The following is a 20567-nucleotide window of genomic DNA, read 5'->3' on the forward strand; positions in this document are numbered from 1 at the left end:
GCTGCAAAGACTCATAGATTATGATGGGAGATAGTAAAAATTGACAAAATTCTCAATCAAGGCTTATGTGTGTACTTTGTCAATCTCCTATACTCTCCTATCCAAGAAAAGGGGTCCCTAGTTTACCTTTAGACAGATAATCTTGACTTTCAATCCTCACCGGTCATACGCTCATAAAAGAATCTCTCAGAAGATGGTATACTATTTTACCTCATGTATGTGGGGAAAAGAATAATGAATACGAACATCCCACATACTACCTTGAAAAACAGACTTCTAGATGACAGTAGTCTCATGGAAAGAATGTCAATCACATATGAAGTGTCGGGTCCTTCACTTTAGCATCCTCTCACCTATTCTAGACTTCGTACCATACTGTAGTGATAAGTCATGGGTTGTAACTTGGCTTAGGTATTGGTTTATGAAGGAAAGGTAAAATGGATTCAAAGGTTGTTTCTGAAAAACACTATGGGTTTTGCTTCATTCTTTGGAAGATTTCTTCAAATTCTGTATTGCAAAGAAAATTCTTCCTTTGTCTTAGCTTTTCCATCCATTCTGTTCATTTTTTTTTTTTTTTTTTTTTTTTTTTTTTAAGTGGTATATCCTTGATTAGTACTGGATATGCTTGTTTTCCACTAGCTTCTTTCACTTAGAATAGAATGATGGTCTTCATTGTATCTCTCTGATATTTCCTTGTAATCTTCCTTTTGTGTTATTTCTTCCTCCTTGGGCCCCTCGTATACTTAGAAACATATGGGTATGGCTGATAAAGGTTTTTGGCTATACTCCTTGTCTGGAGTTGGCTAAAGGATAAAGGATTTTGGAAGAAATGGCTTGATGTAAGGCTCAAAAGGGTTTAACATGATGGTCCTACTACGTGGGATAAAGGCTAAATGGGTTCACTACTTGACTTATCAGTATGATACTCTGCTTCAAATAGACTACAAGACCTAATGGCTATCTCCCCAGTTGATGTCACTTCATGATTTAACCAAATCAACCAATAATGAAACTATATTACAACGAGATAGAGAACTGAAAGATGTTGAGTCACTAAGACTCAAATTTTTCATAAGAACTCTCCAAAGAATGGGTATAAAGCTCAAGTCTCATGGGCTAAGTCTAAAAAGTCTACTTCCAGTTTTACTAGGGGTTTAATTTCTCTTCAAGCAAAAGTACACAAAACTGACCAAGTACTATGGTGGTGCCTTGATAAAGAATTTTATCAACAAGAACTATGTCCAACCATAATAAATAATCTAAGCGGTAATGAAATCAATAATATCAACTATCTATCAAACTCAACACTAAGCAGTATAGAATATATATCCTAGACCCATCATTAAAATTCATTTTTCTCATGCTACTGATATAGAAATAAAAATATTTTTGTTTTTGAAAACTAATTTTCGAAATTCATTTCTCAAGTACACCCTCCCCCAACTTAACATATGTATTGTCCTCAATGTATATAAATTAAGTAAATGAAATGAATGAGAAAAAGGGAAGATGTTACCATTGATGTCGAATTACATGATTCTTTCTCTGTCAAATAAAGGTTAAGCTCACAAAAATAGAGAAAATCATGTATAATTAGTCCAAATCAAAATTAATCCAAAAAATTAAGACATTTCCTTTTACCAAGTTTTTTTTTAGGTCTTTTTAAGTTAGATCCCTAAGACTATGTATCATGCATTATCAATTTGGAGTGAGGAGATCAGATTTTCTTACCCAAATCTGATGAATGTTTGGAGGACGAGGAGGTATCACCTTGTGGGTTGTCAAAAATACTCCTTGATATGCTGGAAAGATTGCTAGTGAAGTTGCTTCTCTACCTTGAACTATTTTAGGTATGATAATTGTGTGATAGACCTTGTGGTTCCTCTGTTTAAAAGATTAACGAAAATCTTTCTTTCTAATAGGACAATAGTATCTGATGTGCCCTTTACCACCACAGTAATGATAATGGATGTCTGGCTGACTGCGCTCAAGGTGGGTGGTAGACTGGTTCACGTACTTCTCTTGTTCAGAGAATGATGGTGTACAAGAAGCTTCAACAGTGCAATGCTTCTTATCAATATGGTCCATTTTCTACTTCAGAAGACTCATTTCATTTTCTAGATTCTGTTGTTTTTCCAAAACTTCTTTAAGTTGATTCTCTTAGCAACTGATTTTTCTGGGCAGAATTCTGTTATTCATCTTGAAATGTAGAGTTCATCTTCTTAAGAGATGATACTTTCTCTGCCGATTTTCCATTCTGCTCACTTAAATCCTGAATTTTTTATAGAGATTTCAAGAACATGGCTAGCAATGCCTCTGTGGTTGGGTTCTCAAGTTCATCACAGTTTTCTGTAGATTGAGCACTCTCAATTGTATCTTCAAATGCGAAGGATTCTTGTATCATACTATCAAGGAAGTACACCTTTTCACCTTCGGCGTCATCACAATCCTTATGCAATAGGTGAAAGATATTTATGTCCATGGACATCTTACTAAAGTTGATCTTCATTTCACCGTTGTGACAATTTATCAAAGCTTTTGCAGGCGTGGAAAGGTCGTCCTAGAATAATTGGAATTTTATCAAAGGCCTCCTTGGTGTCTATCACAATGAAATCCACTGGATAATAGAAATCAGCTACTTGAACAAGAACATCCTCAACTATGCCTCTGGGAATCTTGGTAGAACGGTCAACTAACTTCAATTTGACTTTTGTAAGCTTTAGGTTCTCCAGGCCCAACGCTTGGTACCCATGATATGCCAAGAGATTAACACTAGCACTAAGGTCTAAAAGAGCATTATTTGTGAATTTTTCTCCTATCTTGCATGATATTGTAGGACTTCCTGGATCTTTGAGCTTTACTGGAGCTTGCTGATGGATAATAGATGTTGTTTGTCCAGCTAGAAACACTCGCTTTGGAACATGAGTACTTCTTTTTATGTTGCATGCATCCTTCAAGAATTTGGCATATGATGGCAACTGCTTGATTGCTTTGAGAAAGGTGATATTAATGTTATCTTTCTCAAATGCCTCCTTCATCTCTAAAAATTGCTTTTCCTTTTTGCTTTGAGCAAAAAACATAGGAAAAGGTGCCTTTAGTACAAACACATCAGCATGTGCCTGCTCTTCTTTCTCTTTGGCATTCTTGCATATCTTGTCTTGGTCATCTTAACAAATGGGAGTGGAAAGGATTTCTCCCACTTCCTTCCGAACTTCATTTAAAATCTTGACCGATTGCTCTGTAGCAATGTCATCATGAGAAGCTAAGTCAACATTGTTGCCTATCTTCAATCTTGATCTAAGAGTAATAACTGAGCTGACATGATCATGGAGGTGATCAGTACTAGAAGTTATCCCAATGTGGCATACATCTTCACTCCTTAATATTAGTTCCAATAAGCTAGGTTGAGTGGCTTGTGTCTTTACAGACAAAGCAGTAGTGAGTTGGTCGACCTTGGCCTCTAGAGACTCCATTCAAGAACATTGACTTGCCTGAGATTGTTGGAGATTGAGCTGAGACTATGCAATTAGCTCTAGAACACTTTCAAACTTCTGATTTTTCTGTAATAGCAAAGTAATAGCATTCTCCAGGTTGGCAGGTGCGACATAATTTCTCATAGGATCAGGCATTAACTCTCCACTTGTATTGGAATTCTGCTGAGAGTATAATTGTTATTGAGGAACCAACTATGAAGCTTGACTTGTCTGTGGAAAATAACTTTGATCTTTAGAACCTGGGGTTCCAGCGTTATGTCTCCAATAATTGCCTTGAAAGTTATTACCACCTAGGTTGGGCCTCTGAAATAATTTTATATTGTACTTTCCAACTGATGCATGTTGATAGTAACCAGGACATTCCAGAGTTGCATGAGAAGTATCCGAACAGACTTCATAGTATTGGCTAGCTTGTATGACTGGGAGAGATTTAGCTTGAGACTTGTTGATCTTGGAAGGATTTATGGAGAACTGGTTGAATTTCTTACTCAAAGTTTCAATGTTGGTGGCCAGGCTGGCCAATCTAGACTTCAGTTCTTGATCTGATTGTTCATGTGCTTGGTAACCAAATTGCTTTGGCTCCCCCTCCATGCTAGCAATATCCTCGTTGCTAGTAGTCCATTGTTGTGTTTCTTCAGCTAAATTCTCGAGAAAGTTGTAAGCTTCCTCTCCATCCATTGATGTAAACTTGTCTTTGTGCATTGACTGTATCATCTACTTGTTCATCATCGAGAGTCCTCGACAGAAAAAATGAGCCAGTGTGCTCTTGTCGTATCCATGATATGGACACGAGACTAGCAGATTATTGAATCGCTCCCAACTATAATGATATTCTTCAGTCACCTTTCCTTTGAAATTGCTGATAGCTTGCTGCATGGCATCAGTCTTCTGGGGTGGGTAGAACTTGTTCATAAACTTCGTTCCCAACTTCTCCCAATTGTCTATTGAATTGATCGGCTGTGCAGTTAACCATTCGAAGGCTTTACCTTTGAGTGAGAGCAGAAAAAAAAATCAACTTGATACTATCATCTTTGATATTCTGGTTCTTGAAAGTTCTGAGGACTAATAGAAATTTGTTCATGTGAACATATGGCTGAACATTGTCTGAACCATTGAACTTCAGAAGCATAGAGATTACTGATGCTCTAAGTTCAAACTGGTTAGATTTTGTCTCTGGAAAAACAATACTGCTGGGTGATAAGAGCAAAAAACTGTAGTTTTAACCTTTTAATAATACTACTTTTATACCAATTATGCGAGTAATAAATAAGAGTTAATGCTAATTATGTGTTTTTATGTATTTCAGGCATGGAACTCAATTATATGGAGAAATATGCCACTTTGGTGATATAAAGGAGCAAAGGGTTGGTTGCTAAGAAGTTCTATGATAAAGCCCAAGATTCAAGGAGACAAGCCTTTATGAAGCTCGGTCAAAAGCTGAAAAGTCAACACGGGCATAAATAGTACACAAGTCAGCAGAACTTCCGAAAACCATATCTTTTGACTCAGGCCTCGGATTTGGACCTACCTTATGTCAAAATGACTGGCTCGGAAAGAGCTTTCCAATGGTCTAAACTTTGACCTAATCAGAGAAGCAGAAGTGGACAAAGATTCTACTAAAGTTAAAGGTAGCTGAAATAGACTCTGTGGACTGAAGAAATTGGGCTTTGGGCTCTATTTTCAGGCCCAAAACATGGATCCTCATCCCATGCACAAAATTGTGGATCTGGTCTCCTCCTTTACATAAAACAAGACTTAGCTCTTAAGAAAGAGGGAGTTAGAGAATCTAGAATAGGAAGTAGCCATTAAAATAGCTTGTAGATCAGATCTATTTTTCGAATTCAATTAGTTTAATTAATTAGTTTCATACATTATTTTAGATTAATTCTTTGAATCATAGTTCTTCATTGATTAGATAAATAAAATAGTTATTTCTTGTTCATTTTGATTTTGTCATTTAAAATTGTTAGATCTAATTTCAGTTGTTGTTATTCAATTCTTAGTTATTAATTTAGAATTCAATTATTGTTTAGTTAAATTTAATAAAGTTATAATCTTTATATTACGTCTAGTTTTAATTCACATTGTAGTATAATTCCCACCATTGCTCTCATTAGTCTTTGAATAGATTAGTCAATCTAGGAAACTTGAATGCTAAATAACTAAGAGTGGAACGAATTTTTTACTCCACTTTATCTCGATAGAATTGAGAGTATAGAAATCTTTGATAGCAACGCGTAATTAAGTTTAGTTTCATTTGCGTTTTGAGTTTCATTGTTCATTTCGTAGGTAAATTATTCAATTTTACGTTTATCACTGGGTGGGTCTCCAATGATTGGCGAATAGAAATCGCTCAGCTTCTTCCTCTGTTATGCTTGCATGGGTGGGATAGCTTTAGGATTATTTAGGTCCACAACACCTCCATCATTGCGTGCGGTCATTGTATCAATCTTGTCTAGTATTTTTGTGAGTCGGTTGTTAAACCTTGTCTGCTGTTATGTTCTTATCGGACGATGATATGGACGACGGGGCATACACTAGAAAATGATATGCGAAAATGACAAAAAACTATCCTACTATGCTTGAATGCAATTAAACTAATATGCAACTATTCTAAATTATACTAAAATACAAAACTACTTTCCTTCAACTGGGTTGGGCTTTGCAGCTAGTATCTCGCCCGTTGTCTAAAGCTGTCTCTTCTAGGGTTATCGTGAATCACTAGGATTGCTTAAGTACCACAACCCACAGACGATAGTACGTTTGTCAAGATTCAGACAAGAAACACTAGAGTTTGATGTTTCGTTGTGTTGGCTTACAACTTCAATTGTTGAAAAGGTTCTAAATGCAATTATACTAGAAAGCAATAAAACTAAACTACGATGTAACTATACTAAGAAAGCAATAAAACTAAACTACGATGCAACTATACTAAGAATGAAATAAAAAGAATAAAGATTCAACTAACCTGGATGGTAGATCTTGTCTTCAAGATGTCCTTCAAGCTTCTTTCTTTCTTAAAAGGATGGATGATGCGGGTAAAATTACCTTAAGATCCAAAGTTCTAATCTTGAAAGAAAACGTTAAACATAAACAACTTAAAATGGCAGCGACGCCATTTGACATTCTTCTTTTTGTATGTGTAGATGGTATATGGATGATGTAGATATATGATAGTCGTTGAACAAAATAGAAGCATATCAAATCATAATTATCCCTGAATAAGTAAAGGATGAGTAAGGTATTGTTCCACTTTTAAGTGTATGTTTATATGAATGATAGGACTGGAAAGGGGGTTTGAGGGATTAAAAACTCTGATTATAGATATTGTAGATTCTAATGCTAAACTAAACTAAACTAGCTAAACTATTGAGAATTTATAGGAGAGGGAATTCAAGAGATTAGAATCCACCGATACATCTGATTCAATGACCTTTTGTTTCATGGTTGTTCTCACAAGTAGACTACAATTAGGCAATCGAGCGAGTGCCGATGCCCTCTTGGATGAAACATCGTTAATAATTAACTCTACTTAAGGTTTTTCCTATGTTCATGTTACTAGTATCTTCTTTCTTTTTATGTGAGCTTGGACAACTATTCAATGAATCACCATTTAAGGCAAACACAAGGAATACTTTACTTACTCTAAAACACTATATAACTAGAAGAAAAGTAGAGAATAATAGTATAATATTCAATTACAATAAATAAAACTGTATTCTAGCATTATATTCAATTACAATAAATAAAAGCATGTATCTAGCAAATATTCAATTGCAATAAAGAAAACCCTAAACTAGCATGATATTCGATTGCAATAAATAAAAACCTTAATCTATACTTCCATCCCCTGGTCTGGGCAATGAAACTAATAACTAAAAACATAAAGAACTAACCTGATTGAAGAACACCATAAACCAGAAGAATCATTAAATCTTAAGCACCAGCTTCATCTCTTCCCTTGAAGGAGAAGATTAGCCTTCCATAAAGAAGGAAGAACACGAAGAACGAGAAGAAGAAGAGTCGAAAAACATAAGACTAGAAAGACTAACTTATTAAGACTTGGCTAGTTAAAACCAAATCTTTTTTTATTTATCTCTCTCTGCCTCAAGTTCTGGAGACGAGAATAAAATTGAATTGGCCAATTACATGAGGCACTTGGGTCCTCTATTTATAGGGGTTACAATGAATTCTAGAAGCATTCCAAACCTCTATTTGTTTCCTAATACAAATCAACTTCTTTCAGAGTCCAACTTCGTCTCCAAAACTGAGAAAGAATTGGCTATAGTGTCGTTTCATACGTCTGGACGCACTATCCATGCGTCTCAGACGCAAGCAATGCGTCCGGATGCGCGATCCATGCGTCCCAGATGCGGTAGTTTATTTTGTCTCTTCTGCTCTATCCTTATATCCTCTTTTGCGGGTTTTGGTCCAAGCAACGAATCCTTTGGCCTTGGGCTTCCAAATAGGCTTTAAAGTAGGTCCAAGTCGCATCTTTAATAGCTTCAATTCCTTGGCCTTCTCTATGATTGTCCACGGGCTTCCCATGTGATATTTAATGTTCTGAATTGCTCCGTTTTACTCCTTTTTCTCTAATATTCCACAAAACTCTCTTTTTCACTTGTATAATCATCAAACAAAACTTACAAACACTATTAGTCCACTAAGATGGCTAAACAAGAGGCATAATCGAGGGTTAAATTGCACTTTTTAAGCACTTATCAATTGCCTTGCAATTTCATTATATTTACTTGTAAAACTTTTTCAACATTCTTACATTCCACAACTTCTTTATCATCTTGCCCTTTATTGTTCGTAGCTTATAAGTACCAGCCCCTCCGACTTCCACCATGGTGTACGACCCTTCCCAATTTGGACCCAACTTCCCATCTTTTTCTCTCTTTGTGCTTAGAGTCACTCGGCGGAGAACCAACTCTCTTATCTTGAACTGCCGCGGCTTGACCAGTTTGTTGTATTGCCTCTGTAATTGCATGTGATACTCTTCTAACTGAATGCAGGCTGAGTCTCTTTTCTCTTCAGCCAAGTTCAAATCCCCTGCCAAGATGAGCCAATTCAATCCCTCCTCCACGGCTTTGGTTCTCATAGTAGCTGCCACCATCTCTGAAAGGATCACGGCCTCGACGCCGTATGCTAAGGCAAATGGGGTCTCCTTGTTGGTTGTTCAAGGTATGGTTTGATAAGCCACAGAACATGGTTCAACTTGTCTGCCCACGCGCCCTTCTTGTCTTCTAACTTCCTTTTCAGGTTGTTCATTATCGTTTTGTTGGAAGATTCAGCTTGTCCGTTGCCCTCGGGGTTATAGGGAGTAGAGAACCCTTGTTTCACCTTGTATGCCTGTAGAAACTCAGTCACCTTTGCTCCCGTGAACTGTGTCCCATTGTCTGCAATGATGGCATATGGCAGCCCAAACCGACATATGATGTTCTCCCATAGAAACTTAATCACCTGCGTCTCCTTCACTTGTTGCAAAGGTACGACTTCTATCCATTTGGTGAAGTAGTCCATGGCTGCCAACATATATCACCTTTTGCCACTAGCCATGGGCAGTGACCCTACGATATTCATCGCCCACAGAGCAAAAGGACACGGACTTGAGACATTATGTAGAGGTTCCGTGGGAGTGAATATCAGCTGTGAAAATCTCTGGCACTTGTCACACTTCTTAGCGAATTCCACTGCATTCCTTTTCATATGGGGCAAGAAGTAGCCCTGTGTCAATAGTCGATGTGCCGTAGTTCTCCCAGCAGAGTGGCTCCCACAGTCCCCTTCATGCAATTCTGCTAGCACCTTTAAGGCTAACTGCAGCCCTAGACATTTCAATAATGGCCCATTGAAGTTCTTTCGGTACAGTTCACCTTCCAACATAACATATCTCTGAGAAGCCTGTTCCAACATTCTTCTTTCTTTCTTATCGGTCACTTCCTTTCTTTCTTCTGCAACCTGACACACCTCCATCACCTCCTCTATGCTTGGCTTCTCCAGTCTTCCTACCCGTATCGTTCTTTCATTGGACCTGGGTATGGCTCTAGCCACGTAGGCGAGGGCATCCACATGCCTATTCTCACCACGACCCAAGTGTACAAATCTACGCTTCACAAACTTGCTGGACCTTTCGTGCACCACCTTCAAACACTTAGCCATTCACGAACATCAAGTAGGGAACCCTCCATTACCCTGACAAACCACTAGATTTGAGTTGGAATACACTGTCAGTTCCTTTAATCCTAACTCCTCGACCATCCTCAACCCCGCTATCACTACTTCATACTTTGCTTCGCTACTTGATGCTGCGAACCCTAGTTTCATGGTCTGTTCTATTATGTTATTACCAGGCGTGACCAATACAACTCATATCCCGCTGCATGTGTCAGTGGCAGATCCATCTATAAATACTCTCCACCTATTCCTCTTATCCTAAGGGTTTAGTAAGTCGGGCTCCCCGTCCCTCTCCGGTTCCATGACTATCTCTTCTCCCCAAGTGGGATCTTTTGCGGGGAACTTATCCAGAAACTCCGCTACCGCCTGCGCCTTCTCCGCGGTTCTTATCTGATATTGTATCTCATACGAACTAAGCATCACTACCCATTTCAACATTCTACCTGACTTCTCTATCCTTAGTGCTTGTTTGAGTGGCATGTTAGTCACCACCACCACCGAGTGTGACTCGAATAGGGTTTTAGCTTTAGAGCCGAGAAGATCAACGTAAGTGCATATCTCTCAATTCTACTATATCGCGTCTCTGCACCCAACAATGTTTTGCTTTAAAAATACACTGGTTTCTCCATTATGTCGACTAGACGGACAAGAACTGAACTAATTGCATACTCGGTAGCCCCCAAATATAAGTATAACTTCTCCCCCTGCTCTGGCCGAGATAGCAAGGGAGCCTTACCCAAATACCTCTTCAACTTTTGGAACGCCTTCTCGCATTCTAATGTCCACAATAAATCTGGGGTGCTTCTCAGTAAACAATACAGCGGCCTGCATTTGTCAGATGACTTGGAAATGAACCTATTCAACGCCACAACCCTACCAACCAACCGTTGTACTTCCTTGACATTCTGCGGTAACGGCATCTCCACCAAGGCTCTTATCTGTTCAGGATTAGCCTCTATTCCCGCCGAGTAACAATGTAGCCCAAGAACTTTCCTGTGGTCACTCTGAATGTGCATTTCTCTGAATTTAGCTTCAAATTGTACTTTCATAGTATCCCGAACGTCTCTCTTAATCCCTCTAAATGCTCCTCCTCCGACATGCTTTTCTCCACCATGTCATCTATGTATATCTCAATCCCCTTCCGAATCTTACTTTTGAAAATTTTCTCGCCCAGCCGCTGGAAAATGGCTCCAGCATTCTTCAATCCAAATGGCATCCTAGTATAGCAATACATGCCGCCTTTTACAACAAATGCTATCTTCTCCTGATTCGGTCCGTACATTGTGACCTGGTTATATCCCATAGATGCATCCATGAACAAAAATATTTTGAATCCTGCTGTCCTATCCACCAATTCATCCACCCGCGGCATGGGATAGCTATCTTTCGGGCACTCTACGTTCACATCTGTAAAATCGACGCACATACGAACCTTGCCATTCTTTTTTGGTACTGCGACCACATTGGACAACCAATCTGTGAATTCCACTTCTCGTATTATTCCAGCTCCTTTTAACCGCACAACGTCTTCACGAATGCCCTCCATGAACTTTTGTCTAATGCTCCGCATCTTTTGCCTCACTGGATTGGTGTCCTCTTTCATGTGTAGCCGATGACACATGAACTCCGGGTCTAACCCTGTAACATCCTCAATAACCCATGCAAACACGTCTTTGTTTTCTGACAAGAATTATATTAACTTACTTTTCCACTCCTCCAGCAAACTAGACCCTACCGCGGTGAACCTCTCTTCCTCCCCTTCCCTAATATTCACTATTTCAATCTCGTCGAGTGTCTTCAGATCCACCGTTGCCTCATCCTCCCCCTCCACAGAGGCGCACTGTAATTGCTATGCCTGCCTCTTCCTAGGGTTTGAGCTCTCTTTTTCTGGTCCACGGATCAACCGTTTCACTGTACCTCGGTGACTGTTCTTGGCTGTCACCTGATCTCGACGAACTTCATACATGCCTGTCGGGGTGGGAAACCGTATCACTTGATAGTATGTTGACGGGACAACTTTCATCTTGTGAGTCCACTGCCTCCTTAAAATTGCGTTGTACTGCGAAGAAGAATATACCACTATAAACCGTGCAAAGACCGTTACTGGACCCGTGGTTACAGGCAATAAGACTTCTCCCATAGGCTCCGTCATACTCGGAGGCCTCAATTGCCCATGATCAATCCCCATTTCTTCCAAAGCTCCTTTAAATAACAAATCCACTGCACTTCCACTATCGATCAACACCCTCTTCACCATGTAATTGCCCATTGCCACTGTGATGACCAATGCGTCTTCATGGGGAGAATCCACTGCCCGTAGATCTGCACTACTAAAGACAATCCTGTCTCTGTCCTCTGTTGTCCCTACTCTTTGCCACGGTCTGTCTGTCCCATCATTGATCTGCTGGATGCTCGCAGTTCTCTTCACCCTATCTATGAGCATTGTGACTCAGTACCTCTCCACTAAAAATCACATTAATAGTTCCTAGTATCCGGTCCTGGTGCGGCATGCGCTCTTCATTCTGTGCTCCTCTAACAAACTCCCTCATCCTCCTTTTTTCCACCAATCATTGAACCAACCACTTTAGTGCATAACAGTCGTCGGTCTCATGATTGCGTATCTGATGATAGGAGCAGAAAGGTTTATCAGGTAGTTCTACTAGGGTGTTTCGCGACCCTTCATATCCATGTAAGTTCTTAATCAATGGCAATATTTCACTCAGGGGTCTATTCAGCGGTGTCACTTCTATCTCGCAGTATGGCTTCCTTTCTCTGTTTTCCCTTCGAATCCCCTCCCGACTTCTTTCAGCCCTTGGCGGGTATCCGCTATACCCCGGCTTTCCTTCTTAGATGCCCCCGCCCTTCGGTGTTCTCTGCCTTTCTCCAACGATAGCACTGCTTTTCCTGACCTCTTAGACTCCTTTTGTATAGTGTCCTCATACCTGATATATTTTTCCACTCGCGGATACAACTCATGCAAGGTTGCAATCTCGTTCTTCGCCACCGACTGGTGTACTCTTGTTCCTGGCCGCAACCCTCTTTCAAATGCGATCACTGGGATTCTCTCATCCAGATTTTTTACCTTCAATTTCTCGTCCTTGAATCGACACAAATACTCCCTCACTGACTCCGTAGATTTTTGTCAGACATTGAATAATACCGCGATAGCCACCACTCGTTTTTTCTGGTGTATGAAGTGATCTATAAATGCCTGTTCCAATTCTTGAAAGTTCCTTATGCTTCCTGCTGGCAACCGGTAATGCCAGTCCGACGCCCCTCCTTTCAGACTAGCTGGGAACATCATACATTGTAGTCCATCATATCGATCCTCTTGCCAGAGAGGCATCTGTTGTCGGAAATGATGGATGTCGTCAGCCGAGTCTCCTTTGCCATCATACCTTTCGAACCTAGGTTAGTTGAATTTCTTTGAAACCTCTGACGCCCAGACATCATCCTCTAATGGGTTGCGATTTAGTCCAGCTACCACTTGGCTAGCCGCTCCACCCCGCCTCCCCCCCCCCCGGCCCTTTGTTTGTTGCCGATTCGCCTCTCTATCATTATCTATCATCTCCTGAACTTGTTCCATGGTCAAGCCAGCCACCGGGTTTTCGACAAGGTTCAGTCCGCCCTCCTCATCTTCAGACTCCTCACCTGCTTCTTCCCCTTCTTCCTCTTCCGCTCTTTCTTTTTCTCTCCTCAGTTCGTCATTCTCCTTTCTCAGTCTCCCGATCTCCTATCGCATAAGCTGGGTCTCCTATTTCATGCTCTACTTCTCGATATGCCTCCTCATCAATCACCGCCTCCGGTGTTAGATCTTGTACCACTACCCTCTTTGGTCTGCCTACCCCTTTCTTTACGTTTGGTGCCATTTCTATCTTCTACACTCTCTTGGTTCCCAACAGACGACGCCAAATGTATGAACCTAAAACCTAAGTATAAGCAACAAATAAGAACCGAAGAACTCACAGCTCTAACTCTCGCTAGTCTCCTCTCTTTTTCTCTTTCTTTCTCTCCCTCTCTCTTTTCTCACTATGCGGCCTCCCCCCCTTTTTCCTCTCCTTGTTCTTCTTTTTATACCCCTTCTCCTCTTCATCTGTTTCGTCTACCTGTCTTTCCATCCCTCGGTCCCTCTATCCACCGTACCAATGCCACGTCCGCGGTTTAGGGTTCCACGGTCCTGATTCCATACTCCTCGACTTCCCCTATTATATTACCTCCCATTCTTTATCTTGTTGACATAGTCCACCTCAAGTTATTAGGCCACTACAGCTGGTCTTTCCTTGGGATCATGGTTGAGTAAGTTGAAGGCAAAAGTATGTGCTATTATATAGTTCTGTTTGCCAAGTTTGTAATTGAGAAAGCACTTTGATATTGAGATCTTGGTCATACAGGTTCATGCGTTCTCTGTTTGTGATGACCCCGATTGCTTCTATAAATTTGTTCAAGGTCTACTTTATGGACTAAACGCAGGTGTTAGCTCACACGATATTGTTGACATTCAAGATGTAAGTATCATTGACTTGCGTGTTCTATTTTGCTAAATGTGTGAAGACTGAAGAAAGGCTTTTGTTTCATGACTTTGCTAAATTTAGTTCCCGAGTTGAATAAGATAGTGTCGGCAATTCAAGTGTTTGGTAAGTTATTGCGTATAGCCATGTTACTTTGATACTTATCCTTTTTTTTTCTTCTAACGAACATTGAATCTCTTGATAGTTTCTTGAAGGTGAGTGTAAAGAAGCGTTTTAGTATTCCTTCACATACAAGATTAGGAGGGGAAAAGAGATTGATTATTGGACAGACCGAGTTCGTTCTTTGAGCGAACTGCCTACATATCTTTCTCTTGATTTTGGGGGGAGAGAAGAATCAGGTCTGGTGTAGTTCATAGGGAGGTATTTATAGAGGGTGAAGGTGAATCTTAACCTAACACGTGTAAAGACCAACTCAAATGTAGGGTGGAGATTGAGGAGTGTGAGAATGGTGTTGGTAGGAATGTTGTAATGATAGGGATTAGTTGCAGTGGTTAGTAGCTTGCGGTAGTGGTTAAGCTTACGGCAGTAGTTTGTGTAAGTGCAGCTTTGGTAATGATTGCTTCAAGAAGATATGCTGAGTCATGATATAGAACGATTTGCTTAGTGATACGATCTGTTCTAGAGCGATCTCGTAGCTCGTGGAAGCGAACTAGTAATGTAGGTCGGAGAAGTAAGTTAGAGGTCGGTGTGGTATTTCCACCATGCTGAGCACATGCTTGATATTCCAGAATGAGAATATCACTCCCTCACACAGCCCCCTCTCAGTAGGTCGTATAGCTCATTAAAGTGACCAGCTAAGAGAACATGGTAATGCGTGTTGAGCATGAATGAAGAGACGAACTGATGTAAATGGAAATACCCAATGAACTGCCGAGGTCATCTCATGCTGTCTGACAAACTGGTGCGCAGTTATAGCTAGCACGTTGATGGCACGTGAGCAAATATGAGCAGTTGTTGAGGAAAAGTGTCACCACGTTTTCCGGATTCGTGAAAAGACAGGTCCTTAGTACACGTGTGCGGGCTAGGGTGTAGGCTGTAATCATAATGCCTTGGGAACTAAATGGGCGGTTGTTCAAAACCAAATTTTGGAGAACTGAAAAGTTATTTTTCGTTTTCTTCTTCAAGAAAACGCAAGCTAGGGTTTCTCAGGTTAGTGCTTTTGCTGCCACTGCTTTTCCATTTTTTCTTTTCTTTCTTCTTGTTCAGGCGTTGTGTGTCTAGTAGGTAGATCGGTGTTAGCTTTTGTTGATTATTTTGGGGTAGTTGATAAGAAGAAAACACTAGATGTCTAACTCTGATGATACTCGATCGAAAGAAGTTCAAGAAGTATCTTTAAGCTGTGGTGAATATGAGGAAGATAAAGAGGAATCGGTGGGGTTTGAAAGTAGCCATGAAGAGGATAGGGCTGAGGTTAGGAATGAGGATGATATGGCACGATCTGGTTTTGTGGGTGCTGTAGCTAGCACTTCAGGTCGTGATGAGGGGTCGTCTTCCAGTGGGTTGCCCCCTAGGACGGTGGATCGACTTGTAGCGAGTGCGTTCCTCAAACTGAGGGAAACTTATGGGATATAAGTAAATGACCTAGAGATACACGACCTAGGCCAGAACGAAAATGTGCGGAGCAAGGAGTACAACCTTCCGAACTGTGGGATAATAATCTGTGAGGAGGGCTGGTATGAAGATACCGCTCTCAAAGTTGGTTTTCGACTTTTAAATTTTTGTTGGAAGTCCCCCTGTCAATTTGTTGGTAACACTTGGCAGCTGTTCAAGGTGTTCGATTTACTAAATGCGAGTGGTATCTGATATTATTGAGCACTTCGCGGTAAAGCGATCTTGTAATTTCAACTTTGGCTTGCAATCTCTGATTGGGAATTCTAGTGTGTTGGATGGTGTAAGCAATGAGGCTTGGAAGAAGAGGTTGTTGCTTTAGTTGGGAACTATTGTGCGAGAGGATGTAGTTTGCAAACTAGGGTTTGCAATATTGCTGGTGGGTAGGAGTGTATTGGTTTTGTCGTTTTGATGGTTGGGTTACCATTATTTTAATTGACTGTGGTTTTTGTTGTGTTTGCAGAGCTCGCTATAAAGAAGTGAACTAAGCGGCAGGAAATAGAGAAGTTTGCAAAGTTGACTCTGGCTCAGAAACGAGCGAAACTACCTGAAGTCGCTCATTTCTTTGTGGAAAAAGGAGGTACTGTGATTAGGGAGAAAAGGAGGGGTCAGAAGGAAATGGCTCAAACTAGTGAAACAGCGATAGAGAAGTGTAAGAGCGATCTGGTGGCAAGGGAGGATAGGAGTCGAGGTCGTACTTGTCCTAAGCGACCCAGTGGAGGTGCTGGTGCCTCGGGGTTTGGTGGGTCGGGTGGGCGACCTGAAGGGGGGTCTATTGGTGCACCTGTGGAGCTAGATAGGGTAGTGTTCAACCCTCGTGAGTGGAGCAGCTCATTGAAGAGAAAGGCTGATGTGTCTGAGCAGGACGGTGCAAAGGCTGGCAAAGCTGCAAGGCATGCGCTTGGGGAGAGCTCTAGTACTGGGGACGTGTCTAGTGGTGGGCGAGTTGGCGGTAAGGCCACTCGCAGTATCAGGTCGAGGCCGACACCCGTCATGGATCTGAAGACCTTTGGGGCCAGGCAGAGTTCGCCCCCAACGTCTCGAGAGCCCATTTCGTTGGCAAAGGCAAATGCCCCAAGTAAGTTGAGTGGTAAGTCTGCCATGGCTATTGAGGATTTGGAACCCCATGCGGTGTACTTGGATGACCAGGGGGTGCAACGACCTGTGAAGCGAACTGATGTCAGCTTCAAGTCGAGTAAGATATCGGCGTGCCTGCTTGATCACATGGCTCTGGATGGCAACCGCAAGGAGCTGGATGCCAAAGGGCTGGCTGATAACCTAAGGCAAATGGATGTGGCGCAGTGTCTGGTAAGTGGAATGCTTCTGATTTGGCTTGTTTGTTCTTTTATGAGAACGGTGCGAACTAACTGCTATTGTATGTGTCCTAATGCAACTTGTGAGTGGGTATCAGAAGCTGAATGAGATCGCCCAGTTCACTGAATCAGATAGAGAGACCGTGGTGAGGTTGAAAGATGAGCTGAAGGATGTTCAGGACGCGTATGGCATAGATCGCCAGGAGCTTGTGGAGGTGAAGAAAGAGCTCTAGGCACTTAAGTTGGCGAAGCTTCTAAAGGATACCGAGGTGGAAGACCTTAAGCTAAAATTACAGGCCGCTGAAGAGAACGTTTCTGCTGCAACTGGAGAAATTGGTAGGTTGAATGACTATGCCCAGCACTGCAAGAAAGTTGCTCAAAAAGCTACTAAAGCGTATGACGATCTGGATGCTGACTTCCTTGAGTTGGAGACAGACTACAAAGCCTTAAAAAAGGAGTATGATCGCGAGGCTCCCAGTACATCAGTAATACCTGGACTGAGAGATGCATGTGATGTTCCTACTGCTGCGGTGTCTGCTCAAGATGTCATTGAATCCCGAACTGAAGATGCTATGCCAGAAGTGTTTGTGAACTTGGGTGTGGATGGTGTTTTGATTGTGGTTGAGGGAGGTGATGCAGAGGTTGAAGTAGACCCTCTAGCTATTGAAAATTTGGCTGTGCTTCTTGGAGTTTGAGAGTTGTGAGGGTATTTTTTTTATTCTAATATTTGTAAGCTGTGATACATTAAAGCTGGTTAGGATGCGTACTGCCTGGGAAGTTGATAAGAAGAAGACGAAGGCCCTGAGGAAAAAACATCAGGATGCGCTGGAGTAGAAAACTGTGTTGGTTAGTTCAATGATGGACCTGCGTTAAAAGTTGGCGTCCGTGACTGAGTACGCCAAGCAGTGTCAAATTGTGGCACGAAAAGCGCAAAGGGAATATGATCGAGTTTGTGAAGATCATGGTGTGCTAGCAGAACTGTACGTTGAACTACTAGAAAAGCAAGATCGTGAGGCTGAGGATACTGCTGCACTTGTCGTAGCACGCGATACGAGTAATATCCCTTCTACCAGCACCGCTCTGACTGATAAACGCATTGTTACTGATGTTGGACTTGTCTTTGTAAGTTATGAAAATGTTTTGATGTTTTGTTAGTTCTCCTATCTGTGAGAGAGTTAAATAATAAAACTGGTTTCTCAGGCTCGCCTGAGTAGTTCGCCCTTTTGGTATCGATACAGAACGAACTGGTTTCCACGAAAGTGGCAGTTCGATATTTGCAAATATTGTAACTATACCGATCTAGATTTCCTGGGTAGACCCAGCAGATCGGTGGATTAGTGAATTAGTTTTCTAAGTCTCTTCAGGCAGTTCAATTGATGGAGGTTTATGAAATGCATGTTGTTTATTTGTGCCTGATTGCTTGTATGTATTGTGTTGCTCATAATGAATATGACATATAATGATTACAAAGCTTGAGACTTAGCTTAGGGAAGCGTTCTGCTCGTAAGTAATGTTCTCAACTGTGAGTTGCCTACTAGTGAGAATCGTATAGGCTAATTAGCCTGGTAGCTCGGAGGAGTGTGCTAGCTTATTATAGTGTAGGGCTCGCTGAGAGCATTCTGTCTGAGCTGATCCTAAAGTTATAGGTAATCACTAATGAGAATTGTAGAGGTTGTGGAGCCTATGAGCTAAAGGGAGCGTGCTATTCATAGAGAGTGTGTTGCTCATTAAGATCGTGTTAGCTTACGAAAGCGTAGTGCTCACTGAGAATGTTCTCACTAAGTTGATCCTAGGTTTATAGGTCCTCAACTAGTGAGAATTGGAGAGGCTATAGAGCCTGTAAGCTCAAGAAAGCGTTCTGCTCACAGAGAGCGTGTTCCTCATTGAGATCGTGCTAGCTTATGAAAGGATAGTGCTCACTGAGAACATTCTCATTGAGTTGATCCTAGGTTTATAGGTCCTCAACTAGTGAAAATTGGAGAGGTTATGGAGCCTATAAGCTCAAGAGAGCGTTCTGCTCACGGAGAGCGTGTTACTCATTGAGATCGTGCTAGCTTATGAAAGCGTATTGCTCCCTGAGAGCATTCTCACTGAGTTGATCCTAGCAATATAGGTCCTCAACTAGTGAGAATTGGAGAGGTTATGGAGCCTGTAAGTTCCAAAGAGCGTGCTGCTCACGTAGAGCGTGTTAGCTTATGAAAGCGTATTGCTCCCTGAGAGCGTTGAAACTCATGAGAGTGTCGGAAGTTCGCGTATACTGATGGTGATTGCGGTGTGAATGTCATGTCTTGTTGTTGAAGTCGGTTGTAATTGTAAACATAATTAGACTATACCTGAATTTGCAGTAAGTAAAAAACATGGAATGTACAATAATGCATTTTTATTGATAAAATTTCTTTAACAAATAAGTGTTCCAAGGGCGTGGCAATGGTTTCCCTTCCTGAGTCCTGATCTAGTACGCTCCATTGCCAACGACTCGTTCCACTATGTACGGTCCTTCCCATGTTGGTGCTAGCTTGGAGTCATCTTGAGTCTTTTTCAGAACTAGGTCCCCAGGTTGAAAAGATCGTGGATGGACTCGCTTGTTGTATGACTTCTTTAATGTCTGATGGTAAGATGCCACTCTGATGGCTGCCAGGTGAAAAAGCACGCACACGTTATTATTTGTGTCGTTGTTTGTCTTACGTATCTTTTGCAAATCTTACTTAGCCTAATATATATTGATTAGTATAGTGGCTAGCAAGGTATCAATCCTACTCTATATAACTAAGTGATGATAATAAAAATTCCTAATCTAAGTTACTCTAATGGATGCAAGTAAAAGATGTGGCTAAGTAATAATTAATATATGGTTGATTTGATTTGAGATTTAAACTATGCATAAAATAAACTAATTTAAATATATGAATATGAATCAAGAGAGAGAATATCTTGGGAGAGATGAATCCACCAAAATCATAGAATTAGTCTAATAGATCTACCTATCATGCTTAATATAAATCACTAATAGAAACTCACCATACCTACAAACCTTATGCTCATAACCATGATGATAATATGTGGCTTTCAATGTGCTTTCTATCTTTCCATCAAATACTTCTTCAATCTCTAATGATATCTTCTATCTAACCAAATTGTGCTTCAAGTGGCATTCAATATACAACTCTAGGTGCTATGGAAAATCCACATGTGGCATTAACCATACAAATAATTGAGGTGCCATAAATAATCCAATCATCACACTAGAACGCTAAAAACTAGCAGAAAAGAATCTAGGGTTTGTGGTATTTGGCTCTACACAATAATGAATTACCCTAAGACTTCATAACCTCCATAGGAGCTGATAAGACCCCAAAACTGTAGTTTTAACCCTGTAACAGACATACTTTTAGACCAATTATGTGAGTAATAATTAAGAGTTAACACTGATTACGTGTTTTTATGCA

At 40.9% G+C, this 20567-nt stretch overlaps 1 protein-coding gene across 1 annotated transcript; it reads right to left on the bottom strand.

Moving 5' to 3' along the window:
* Nucleotides 1-11520: 11520 nt before the first annotated feature.
* On the bottom strand, nt 11521-12114 carry LOC147504262 (uncharacterized). The gene has a single exon (XM_086605118.1). It carries the CDS (start codon nt 12112-12114, stop codon nt 11521-11523), a length of 594 nt encoding a protein of 197 aa, XP_086461244.1.
* Between the last annotated feature and the right edge of the window lie 8453 nt (nt 12115-20567).

Source organism: Coptis chinensis, chromosome 4, assembly GCF_015680905.1.
Source record: "Coptis chinensis isolate HL-2020 chromosome 4, ASM1568090v1, whole genome shotgun sequence".
Lineage (NCBI taxonomy): Eukaryota > Viridiplantae > Streptophyta > Magnoliopsida > Ranunculales > Ranunculaceae > Coptis > Coptis chinensis.

Excerpts from the sequence above, each read along its gene's own strand:
- LOC147504262 (XM_086605118.1), bottom strand. The coding sequence starts at position 12,114 with ATGCTCATAGATAGGGTGAAGAGAACTGCGAGCATCCAGCAGATCAAT.